The sequence below is a fragment of the Phyllopteryx taeniolatus genome, chromosome 5 (genome assembly GCF_024500385.1).
Source record: "Phyllopteryx taeniolatus isolate TA_2022b chromosome 5, UOR_Ptae_1.2, whole genome shotgun sequence".
In the NCBI taxonomy this organism is placed as follows: Eukaryota; Metazoa; Chordata; class Actinopteri; order Syngnathiformes; family Syngnathidae; genus Phyllopteryx; species Phyllopteryx taeniolatus.
The window spans coordinates 6269629-6281979 of NC_084506.1; the positions used below are offsets into that span (position 1 = coordinate 6269629).

General features: G+C 43.3%; 1 protein-coding gene across 1 annotated transcript; it reads left to right on the forward strand.

The window, feature by feature from the left end:
• Nucleotides 1-70: 70 nt before the first annotated feature.
• Nucleotides 71-12094, forward strand: tasor2 (transcription activation suppressor family member 2). Its single transcript, XM_061774385.1, has 17 exons — nucleotides 71-235; nucleotides 449-597; nucleotides 666-761; nucleotides 876-948; nucleotides 2756-2847; nucleotides 2928-3065; nucleotides 3175-3278; nucleotides 3690-3706; nucleotides 3788-5362; nucleotides 5584-6262; nucleotides 6349-7042; nucleotides 7161-9821; nucleotides 9916-10035; nucleotides 10643-10796; nucleotides 10895-11000; nucleotides 11085-11266; nucleotides 11658-12094. The coding sequence occupies exons 1-17, from the start codon at nucleotides 208-210 to the stop codon at nucleotides 11738-11740; spliced, it is 6951 nt and encodes a 2316-aa protein (XP_061630369.1). The 5' UTR covers nucleotides 71-207; the 3' UTR covers nucleotides 11741-12094.
• Nucleotides 12095-12351: the final 257 nt, after the last annotated feature.

Genomic DNA, 12351 nt, shown 5'->3' on the forward strand with positions numbered 1-12351 from the left:
GATCGATGTTTTGGGTTGTTTTTCTTCATCTCAGAGGAGGAGAAAGTGAAAGGAAATATGTTTGGTCGGAAGTAGGTTTAAGTGATTCATTTAATTTCTGAATTCTTTTTTTTGGGGGGGGGGGGAGGGTGTGGTCATGTTTCAAAGAAGAAACTTTGGTCTTCGAGGAAGGACACGAGGCGAACGTCACAGTTGACACGTCCCGAAATGGAAAGTGGAACCGATTCCGCTTCGAGTTGAGTACTCTTAACTTTCACTTTCGCCCTTTTAAATAAACGCGTGTCAAATTGGTCAACACCTTCCCTCAAAACAGAATTGACTCGATTCATTTTTTTTTTTTTTCCCCCGCAGTCGTTGCCATAAAAGTACAAATACTGAAACAAAAGCGCCGCATAACTTTTTTTTTTTTTTTTTTTTTGGGGGTAATATATTTGCCCCCCACATTTAGGTGTTTCAATACCAGTGACGGAATATTCCGAGACGTTTAAACGGAAAATCTTGGCTCCACTCCAAAGCGCGTACTTGTACGACGAGTCCAAGCTGTCCTTCACGTACAAGTCGGCTTCCCTCGTTAAAAACGCGACCTTGAAGCAAAAGGTTAGTGTCATCTGAGTGTCTGAAGCCCCACGGGATGTTTTCCAAATCAGTTTTGTATCCAACTTCAGTACGCTGCCTTTCGAGCCAAGAGAAGACAAGCGGGATATTCAGAACACGACCTGGAGGAGACTTATGGCTTTTTGCTGTTTAATGACGTCACCAGGGTATGAAAATCTTTGCTCAATCTGTTCAAATTCATCTCCTTGCTCATATTATGATTATGATACAATTTTTATTTTTTTTGCTGTCTTTTTTTTTTTTTTTTTTTTTTCTCACAGGCAAATGCTTTCAGGCAAACTGGAGTACTCACTGGGACGAGCACTTGTACAAGTTTGGGAGACCCCTTGAAGGGTAACTAAATAAGGCTGCGTTACATTTTAGAGGTCCCGGTTCAAAGGTCGTGAACGACGTCAAAGCAAACGTGGCAAAAGCTCACATAACGGCCAAATGAGAGGTCACGTGCGTTTGCTTCAAGCTGTTTGTCACTCCCACTTGACGTTTACTGTCAAGCTGACACACACAAATAAAAGGGAATTTAAACGTCAACATACCAAAGTAATTTACTTTAGTCTAATGAAAGTCCGCTAGCTTAATGTTTACATAATGCAAAATGGCATACACGGGCTAATGGAAATTAGCTTATACAGTGGTGCCAGATGAGTTTAATTCAATGGTCATAGCTCAAAACACTTCTCTCTGATATGTGCAACGTGGCCACCAGGGGGCAGTCTAATACAGACATGAAGAAGCATTCTATAACTGACTCCTGAGTACTATTAGTTGTTTTTCACTTTGTTTTTTGAACATACAGTATGACTGTGGGCTAAATCTGTTGTTCCACCATTTTGTCTTCAAATATCCGTTGCTTAAAACTTCACAACACTGCCACATAGGTGTATATTATATTATTTTTATTATATATTCGTTAGCCCCTCTATGGCGTTTTGCATTGTGTGCACACAGTTAGCTAGTGGACTTTCCTAAATGTGCCTTATAACATGGTGCTACAACTCTGATTTCAGACTTGCCTATAAACTGGGGAGAAAAAAAAAAGAAAACCTGACCCCTTAAAAATCTGCGGGCGTGAATGATGACTCGCAATTATAACTGGTTGGCTGTAAATCACAAGTCGCGGTACGCGGGATGAGCAGCGCAGCCGTAAAATAGCAAAGTCCAGCGTCGTGCTATCAGTTGAAACCATCGCGCTTCACTGCCACAGTAAACATTGCACAACTTTCCACACAGAAATGCATAAAAATCAATATTCTTGCGAATTTCTTCAGCACGATCAGGCTTGATAAAACGTCATTCAACTTCACGACGTTGCACAAGGAAGGAAAGGCCATGAAGTCACCCGACCGGTTTTTGGCTGGTTGCTTTCCTGTACCTCATTTAAATTTTGTCACGTTATGTTACTTTGCACTCATTTAATATTCACTTACTGATAAAAAAAAATACAGCGTCCGTTTAGCTATCTGTCTGTCTGATTCAGTCGCAGTTTATGGATATAATTAAGTATTGATGTAAAACCATATTTGATGCTTTATATACTATTTAGATGGCTTGAGGCAGCAGGGTGGCACAGCTCGCTTCAACCCAGAAATATATTTGCAGTGCGAGTGAAAGCGTGTGCCCATTTTGATTGGGCGAAAGCTGCGACACTGCGACGGCGAGCACCAGCGACAGACTCGTCGGCCGTTCGTGCAAACGGCCGCCAAACCCCGCGCGCCGCACGACCGCTCCACCGGGTTGGGCCGCGTCGCTCGGTGTGCGGCGGCCGTGAGACACGAGCCCGTTTTTCCTGTTTCTTCCCCAGTCCGTGATGGGGATGATATGTCCCCCAAATACTGTATGCAGTGTGGAATTGAACAAATCTTCTGTCAAGCAGCCTCAAGTGATAATGATTTATATACAGTATAAGGGATTAAAAATAGGACATATTTTTATTTTACCCCAAAATGTCGGCGACTAAACGATCATAGCAGGATTAATGATTTGTGTTTGAAAACAAGTTATATGGCTGTATTGTATGTGTTTTTTTTTTGTTTTTTTTTAAATCTATCCACTGTAGGTTGGAGTAGGATATATTGGGGAAAACAAATATACTGAGTGACTTTTGATGACTTCTTTCTTAGTGTATTTCACTGGTGTCTTTCAGGCGTTTACATCTCAATGTTCTCTGACTGTTTGGGACCTGAGCGCTGGCAAGATGGCCAATCGGGATACATTGCTATAGTCAGGCTGACGACGGTACTGGAAAATGGGGTGGGTGGTGACAAAGCGTCAGTTGGCATGTACATTAACTGCGCAAGCCGTTCTCCGTTCCGCAGGGGAAAGTCAAAAGAGTTTCTGCGAACCAGACCCAGGATCTCGGCACGCCCACTGTGGGCTTTGACTGTCACGTGTCGCAGCACCTGGCTTCTGTGACCACGCAAACCAGTTTCTCTCTCGCGTTCGAGAGAACCCAAGTAATTACTGCACTTTGAGATCGGCACTATGAACACCGAGTGGAAATTGATCCCATATATTTTTTATTTTATTTTATTAATTTTTTGACCTCTTGTTTCCTTTCCGCAGTGTTACATATATGAGCTGCTTGATAACAGAAGCAACGAAACGGCGGTGTCGCCCAGCCTCACGTGTCCGTTTGCTGTTGTAGCTTTTTCCTATAAAAAAAGAAGGTGCTTTAACATGATATTGGATTTTATTTTGGGATTTGTAATACAGTGGAACCTCCAAGTTGCAATTTCAACATTCAAATTCTTCCATAGAAAATACATTGAGCCCCAATCTGCTCGCTAAATGCTAACACATAAAGTGAAACGCCATAAACGGGTTAACAGAAATGAGCAAAGATGTCAGGGTCATTCTAAAGCTTCAAGCGAGCGCTACGCCAACACAAATGGAGCAGCAACACAATATAATAAAAGGAAAACATATTGGTTCAGTTAAGCTTATAGCGGTCTTGGATGCCACAACAGTTTTCCAAAATGTGTTGGCCCTATGGGGCATTTCGACTGAAGAGGTTCCACAAGAGGTACAGTCTGATTGAAAACAATTCAGCTATCTAAACATTTGTTTTCCTTTTTCAGAGCGTTGGCGATGAAGGGTAAGTGAATACAGATACAAAAAGAACATGTCGCTCTCACGTGGAGGTTTAACCAAGTGTCTTTTTCTTGTTTTATCACAGAGCCCAAACCGTGTGGGTTCATTTCATATGAAATTCTCAGATTTCTGCCGGTCCTACGTTTAGCAGAAGATGAAGTCAAGAAAACAAATGCAGATCCAAACAAAGGAATGTGTAATATAGCGGCAAACAGCATGCAGACTTATACAGTGCTGCTAAATCCTGGACTGGCACCGAATCCATCTCTGGCACCAACTATTCATGACACCAACGGCTCGCTGTCATCTTCTAAGGGGGTTCCAGCCAGTCCTCTGCAAACAGGATCAAAAGTTCAGATGATTGTTGAAAAGACGCCTGCAAAGTTGGAGACGAGTACTGGCGAAACAATAGCTGGACCAACGGTTTCCCTGAATGATTTGCAAGTGCTGAACAAATCCGACGATCATGAAATGAAAACCCTCAAGACTCCTGACGTTCCAGCAGAGCTGATTGTGAGCTTCACCTCTGAGCAAAGTGTAACTGAGAAGAGTCTGGTCAGTCCCGTCCCCACAAAGTCTTTTTCTGCCAAACGCAGAAGGGCTACAGATTGTCCAGAGTTATCTCCTCTCACAAATAAACAACAAAGGAAACTACTTCAAAAACATTCCAAAAGTAAAAAAGAGGCAAGTAAACCATCTTTTGAGACTCCCGGGTTACAAAAACTAAAAAAACCTTCTGAAGATGATTGGCTCAGTAGTCAGGCTGAGCAAAAAACAGGAGCCTCAAATATAGATTGGGAGAAGCTCAGAAGGTGGGTCATGAAAGGGCAAAACGTTAGAACTATTACTGTTGAATCAGTAAAAGCAGAGAAGACAAATCCAGAAAAACGGACATTGCCTGGCGCCAATGTGATAGACCTGGAAGCTCCCCTGAGACAGAAATCTGAGCGTTGGAACTTAAAGCCAGTCATTAGTGAATGCGGAAGAGTCTTAGTTCCTCACGGTTTGAGGGATCTGCCATCTTTCAAGTCTTTCAAAGAGACTGCAAATGTTGAACAGTTCCCAAGCCCTACAATAGCTCCTGACACAGCTGAAATAGAGGAGCAGCCCAGCGTGTTTCCAGAACTGGCAGCCTGTGGGATGGAGGTAATGGAATCCAAGACAGGAAGTCCAGACCAAAGCACAGTTCAAGACTCGGAGGATGGTGACGATCCAGTTCAACCAGAAGGTGTTCATGAACACACTGGTCCTACCTATCATGATCAGTGCACTACAAAGCATGAAGCGACATGCATCCTCATGAGGAGAAAGACATCAAAACATCACCTCGATTTAAATGAAAATCCTAAAGATCTGACTGCAGAGACAGGTCCTTCTTTGAAGAAAAACAGAGTTGACGCCGACGGGATCATGATTCCAGCTGACACCGCAGTGGCAATTGAGGAAGACTCGACGGTGCAGTCGGTCAACCCCGAAGAAACGACAAATACGGTCGAGCAAAGCAGGTTGGACGACACTCAAAAAAGGGAAGGCTTGTTGGAGACCCAAGGAGACAAAGGTCAAATCATCAGCAGGCCTCCATCCATTTACCCAAAGTGGAATAGGATTAAAACACTCAGGAAGCACTTAGACATCTCGCGGGAACACTTTAAAAAGACATGTAAGTCATATTTTTCAATTCAGTGGTACCTTGAGTTACGAGTGCCCCAACATACTTGGTTTTCAAATTACGAGCTGTAGCTTGGTTTATTGTTTTTTTATTATTATTATTATTTTGTTTTTAAATGGATTAAACTCCGTAAGTCAAGGTACCATGGTACACGGGTGCATTCATTGTGATTTTGACTTTCATGCAGTGTCCCTTCTGTTTTGTCTGGACAGGGTGGATGCACTTCCAACCCCCATCTCGCGCCAGTCAAACTTTCAAAGAGTGTGCTCGGGTTTATTCTCTCAGGAAGAAAACGCCAACCTCAAACTCATCGACAGATGCTTTAAATTTACTTGCTGATCTGGCGCTGGGGGCCACGAGTGAGCAGGTTCCGTCACAATCAGACCAAGAAGTTGCGAGGCAGTCCCAGTCAGGTTTGAGGAAGAATGACGATCCCAAAGATGTTACCAGTGCTGGTGAAGTTTCAGTTCTTTATACTCTGCTAGGGCAGCCTGTCACGAGAGTCACATCATCACCAAGCCCTCTCGTGGAAGGCACTGAGTTGGCTAGTTTGTTGTGTAAAGAACATGGTTACTCATTACCCCTGTCTGCCGCTATACCCTCTGGTTTACCGGGTACACCCTTCCAGGTGTCCCCTTTAAGTGGTTCTACTGGATTGCTGCACAGGCAACATGGTATTCAGACACCACAGAACTCTGATGATCTGGAAGACACAAATTGTGTGCCCTCAGACCACCCCGGGATGAATTTGTTCAAGCGCTATCGCAGTTTTGTTTCTAAAGGTGAATCTGTCCAAGTGACGCGGCAATGGAAGGAAAAGTATGACTTCAATCGAGACAGCAGGTTTTCAAGCGACCCAAAGGACCGAACCGTCATCCGAGCCTTGCATGGGTATGTACAAACCTGAGACAAATGATAACTGTCGTGTCTTAGCTGGTTGATTTCAGTGTACATATCAGTTTTTCTCATTTTTGCAGTCCATGGGATTTCTCTAGCCAAGACACCAGCGAAGACATGCAGCTCATTGTCAACATGTGGATTAGTTTCTTCTACAGCCGCTCAACAGCAAGGTTCGTTGACATGGGCTCAGACCTTGTAAACCCCCATTCAGATGAGTGTAATCATTCAGAAGCAGAGATTACAACCCGGGCTCAGTCTGAGCTCGGCGAGGATCAGTTTGCTCTTCCACCAGGTGTAGAAGATACTTCAAAACGTTCCGTTTCTAACGCTTCGGACCTCAGCGGGACCTCGTCTTTGGATCGAGAATCTGAAATTCTGGACTTGTCTCTTGAGAACTCTAATCGAGTACAGTTTCTGTCATCAGACCGTCAAGTCAATAGAACAGAAGCATTTAACTCACCCGGTTCACTTGACTTGGGCTCTAACCTTACAAACCCACATTCAGAGATTACAGCCCTGGCTCAGTCTAAGCCCAAGGTGGATCCATTTACTTCTCCAGTGGATGTAGAAGATACCTCAGAACATTCCGTTTCTAACACTTCAGACCTCAGTGGAACCTCCTCTTTGGATCGAGAATCTGAAATTCTGGACTTGTCTCTTGGGAACCCAGATAGAGTAGCGCTTCCCCCTTCAGATCCTCAACGCGACCGTACAAAAGCATCTGACTCACCCAGTTCACCAATAGGACTAAAAGAGGCACCAACATTTCAGGTTGGTTCTGATGTTACTTTGATTTAAAAAAAAAAAAACGACCTCTAATGAGTTGTCTGTTTAATGATTTGGTTTTTATTCAAATGTTTTTTAAAGCAAAATGTTGTTCTTCTTCCAGAGTGACCAAACCACGATTCTCTCGGCAGAGACTCTGAATAAAAGCAGCAGCAAGTGCTGTTGGACTCTTTCACAAGACGCTGGCTGCCTGCAGCACACTGAGGCACCCTCTGTAAAAGAGGATGTAAATTACATACAAGGAGAGCTTGAGATGGTTTCAGTTCAGACAGAGGATCGCAGCAGTATTGTTGGAATGGACCATGTGTTACATAACTCTAACAGAGACAAGATGGATTTAAAAGGTGGCTCTGAAAATGCAGACGCCACAGAGCGGATCGGGTTGTTAAAATGTGGAAGATTTTCATCTTTTCCAGGAAGAGGGCTCTACAAAGAAGCAAATGATGCAACTCCTCCAGTCCTTCAAGTAGAATACAAAGAATCAGATAAATTCTGCAACAGAAAACTCTCGGCAAGGGAACAACCAGAAGCAGACCAGGCTGAGAACCTAAAATTCACACAGGATTCTTGTCGTAGACATAATCACTCGGTAAAAGGATCAGATGGGAAGGATAACTGCAATTCTGCATTCACCGCGGGAGATAGTGATTTGAGCGATCAGCCGGTATTTATTGTCTTTGACAGTGACGATTCAGAATTGGAAGATCACAGTACAGAACCTAATCGCAGAGAATTTTTCGAGAAACAGCTACTCGAGACTGACATTGAATTACAGTCGAGAATGGTGTGTCAAAATAAAGCGATGACAGATCACGCTGTTTCGGGATACACTTGTGACTCGGCGTCAGAAGTGCGTATTACTCATAATGCATCAACATCTGAAATTCTCTCTCCGATAACCCGCAAGATGGAAGGAATTACTTCCCAAACAATGTCCAGTGTTGAAAGAGAGAGCCTGAACAAAGCAAGGGGTACGTTCTCTTTTGGTGTAGGTACTGGTGGAGACGAGAAGGTGGCTACCATGGCTCCAAATCATCAACAACCTAATTTAATTCAGTGTGAAACTGTAAAACACTCGGGATCTGATTTACAATTAGATGAAAACAGAAGAGATAAGGTTCAAGAGATCCGCCGCGGGGTGATAATTCCATTGAAGAGCTTTTCTGGAAGAAATACTACACCCACAGACCTGCAGAGTCAGGTTGAAGTGGTTGTTCGTAACCACACAGGAACCCCTTCTCCCAGAAGCATCCCAAAACTGTCGCTTTGCAGAGTATCAGTGCTTAAGGGTGGTGAAACCAGCCAGCCTCATATTGTAGGCGGTACTGATGGGACCATACCTGTCACAGGAGATGAAATGGTGTGTACCATAGCTCAACATCAACAAAATCATTTAATTCAGTGTGCAACTGTAAAACATTTAGACTCTGATGTGGGATTAATTGAAGAAGGACGCGACAAGGTGGAAGAAATCCACTGTGAGGTGAAAATCCCCTTGCGAGGCTTCTCTAGTAAAAACACTACACCCACAGGCCCCATGAATCAGGTTGAAGGGAGCGCTGGGAACCATACAGAAAGAAAGTTTGTCATAGCAACCACTTCTCCCAAAAGCGTCATAGAACTGTCACCGCGCAGAGTATCTGTGCTTAAGGTTGGTGAAACCAGGCAGCCTCATAATGCAGGCGATACTGATGGCACCATATCAGTTGAGGGAGATGAAAAGGTTACTGCCATAGCCCCAAAACATCAACAAAGTCATTTAATTCGGTGTGAAACTGTAAAACGTGGAACTAATGTGGAATTAATTGAAGAAGGAGAAGATAAGAAGGTAGAAGAAAGCAACTGTCGGGTGATAATTCCCTTAAGGGGCCTTTCCGTAGGAACTGGTTCTCCCAAAAGCATCCGAAAACTGTCACCATGCAGAGTATCTGTGCTTAGGGTCAGTGAAACCAGCCGACCTGATGCTGCAGGAGGTACTGGTGTTACCCTATCAGTTGAGAGAGGTGAAAAGGTCGCTACTATACCCCGAAACCATCAACAAAGTCATTTAATTGAGTGTGAAACTATACAACATTTAGATTCTGGTGTGGAATTAACTGAAGAAGGACAAGATAAGAAGATAAAAGATATCCACTGCATCGTTCCCTTAAAGGGGTTTTCCAGAGAAAACACAACACCCACAGAGCCCCAGAGTTTGGTTGAAGAGGCTGTTTGGAACCAGACAGAAACAGACTTCTTCATAAGAACTGGTTCTCCCAAAAGCATTCTAGAACTGTCGCCATGCAGAGCATCCGTGCTCAAGGTCAGTGGAACCAGCCAGCCGGATATTGCAGAAGGCCGGTCGGACTACATTGCTGTTCCTACAACTTTGGACGATAAACCGAAATCAGTAGCTAGCGCTAATCCTTGTAACGAAGTCTGTTCAGATGTTCCTCACCCTAGGATTCTGCAGAAGATTGACACAAACTCGAGCCCAACTGAGAAATGCAGTCCGATTGAATCAACCAACATTACGCACACTCTTGGTCAACCTTCAAACTTGAATGACACCAAGGACAAAAATGCAAAGCTAGCCCAGTCAGCGTCTACCTCACAAAGCTTACGATTTGAACCTTCGGATCGCTTAGTTGTTATATCCCAGTTAAAAAGCACACCAGAGGAGTATTGCTTGGATATACCAACTTACAGGATGAAATTATGGAAAACAAAATGCAGATTCTACATATTAGTAACATCGGAGGATGCCTTCTTTGAAGAAACAAAGGTACAAAAAATTGGAAATCATTTCCCTGTGATTTTAAAACGGTCTCTTTTGGAAATTTTTTTTTTTACAGAACTTTCTTTTAAATTTTCCAAAGGCATGTTTAGAAGCAGCGGGTCATACAGCTGTACAGCCAGACCAGTTCTTCCTCGATGAAGAGCATTTGCCTTTGCTTATCATTGTCAAGAATGAAGACATCTCTGCGCACCTTTCTGAGGTACCTCAGCAAGATATGAATGATGGAACTTGTTTTAAAGGTCCAATATTTTGGGTACTTAGACCTCCATTGAGCGACTCTCTCAAAAGTGTCAATTCCATTTGGAAAAAACATGTCATACGAGTGTCCATAAAAGGCCCCTGACAGCTACTTCTGTTTGACCCAGTTTTGTAGCCGCCTTTTCCATATTTGGCTAATTTCCTCTGATTGGTTGCCGCTGTGTTGAAGACCCACTTGTCAGAGCACATGTGTTCGCTAACTCTGGAGCGGAGAAGTAGGCGGAGATCTTCGCTAGTGACATAGATAAGCTTGAGAAATTCGACTGACCTGATTTCAGGCCTTTAGGCAGAAACTTTTTGGAACTCAGGAATGCGTGGATGATTTGAATCAAATTTCACATTTACTGAGGCACCATAAAGACAAAATGACATCCCAAATTCTAGAAAATGTTGGTTTGGCAAAATACGGGGGCCTTTAACTAGTTTACACTTTGACTCTGATTTTGACCCTTTTACTCGAGTCTTTTTTAAAAACAAGCACCTGTACTTCTCCTAGATTACAGAGAGCACATTTGCCACCTCCGGATTTCGGTCTCTTGTCATTTCAGGTTCCACATCTATTCGAGCTGAAAAAGTTGCCGGACGTGCTGTTTGCCGGCATTGACGAACCGCACGATCTTGTAAATCTCACCCATCAGGAACTCTTTCTCAGCGGCGGCTTTGTGATGTTTGATAGGTCATCGCTGGAATCCCTCAGCCTGGGTGGGTCATCTTTTTCCTGTTTGTGAATTTACAGTGGTACCTTGACTCATGTCCACATGCCAAAATGCACCCCAGTCTGATTGTTGCCGACCCTTTAGACGAGGTGAAAAGATTCTTGGAAGTCGTGCAAGAGCTGAACAAAACGGGGAAGTGGAAGTGGTTGTTACACTACAGAGACAGTCGACGATTCAAAGAGAATGCAAGGTAGGGTAGCCCCTTGACTGTGTTCAAAGTAAAAACTTGATTCATTGACCTGTTTCAGGCTAAACCCATTCCTCCCACATCCAGGTTCAGTGCAGAGGCGGAAGAGAAGAAGCGCTTCTTTAGCTGGTCCCAAGAAACGGGACTATGCTCAGTCTTGCCATATCATGAATGTGACTCCAAGTCCAGGGATCAGCCTGACTATCTTGCGTGTCTGGTGCACTTGCAGGTCCAGAATATTGCAGCACGTTTCCCTGTGTTTGTAACTGGTAAGTTAACATGGCACTGTATAGACATTTTCATCATGTTTGCAAACGATAGGCACTGGTGTACTTCCGGGTGTCCAAAAGCGATTGACTACTGCTGACCTAAATTGAAATCATGACAAGAACTTGCATTTGGAGCTGTTGCCACCCCCCGGATGTGTGACATCGCGGTGAAAAGGTCAAAAAAGACCTTTCACCATGACATCACGCCTAATCCTGGGTGGCAGAAGCTCCAGTGATCTCCGAGGGCACCACGAGTAAACAAACCTTTAGCTGTAATTCAAAACTGCCAGCCGGAGTATCCTGGCACCTATTGTTTACAACCATTATGAGATGTCCTACAAATGATGGATCGCTTTAACACACTCCTTACGACTTGTTTCTTTTCTTCCAGATATAAGAACCGTTAAGGAATTTGAGAAGAATGGAATTCTGACGACAACCGTTAACTCTTTCCTGATGCATTTTTCCACTTGACGCATGTCCTTGCCTGACCTCATCTTTTGTGCGCACTTGCACAACACAATGCAAACAATAAACCTCATTTCTTAATTCACTGAAAACATACTACCTTTAGTCGAGGGGCATTTTTATATGCGGTACAAAATGATGCCGTTTTGTTATGCCTGTTTTAGTATTCACGTTTTTCTAATAATACGACAGTACCGTTGTATGATTTAAATGGGGATTCTATATTTAACGGTTTGTAAAAGATGTTTAGTATTTTTCTGACTGTTTATGTGTCTGTCTAAATTAAAAAGCAGCAATCTGTATAAGATATATTTTGACTAATGTCATTGAAATTATGTAATAAAAGTAACATATACTGTATTGATGATGGATTCATAAACAGCAGAAAGGCGTGGTATCTTTAGCAGGTGTGAAAGTCAATCAAATATAGGGTGTCCATAATTTCCCCAAAAGGTAAGATGAAAATTGTGCTATAGAAACCATTTAAATAGTTTTAGAAAGGCCTTAATTGTCATTGTAATACACACACAAAACTTTTCTGCAAACGGGAGCCAGAATGTGACGTCATGGGTTACCATGGCAACAACGCCGGGCAGCAGCTAAGGCAGATCCCAGAA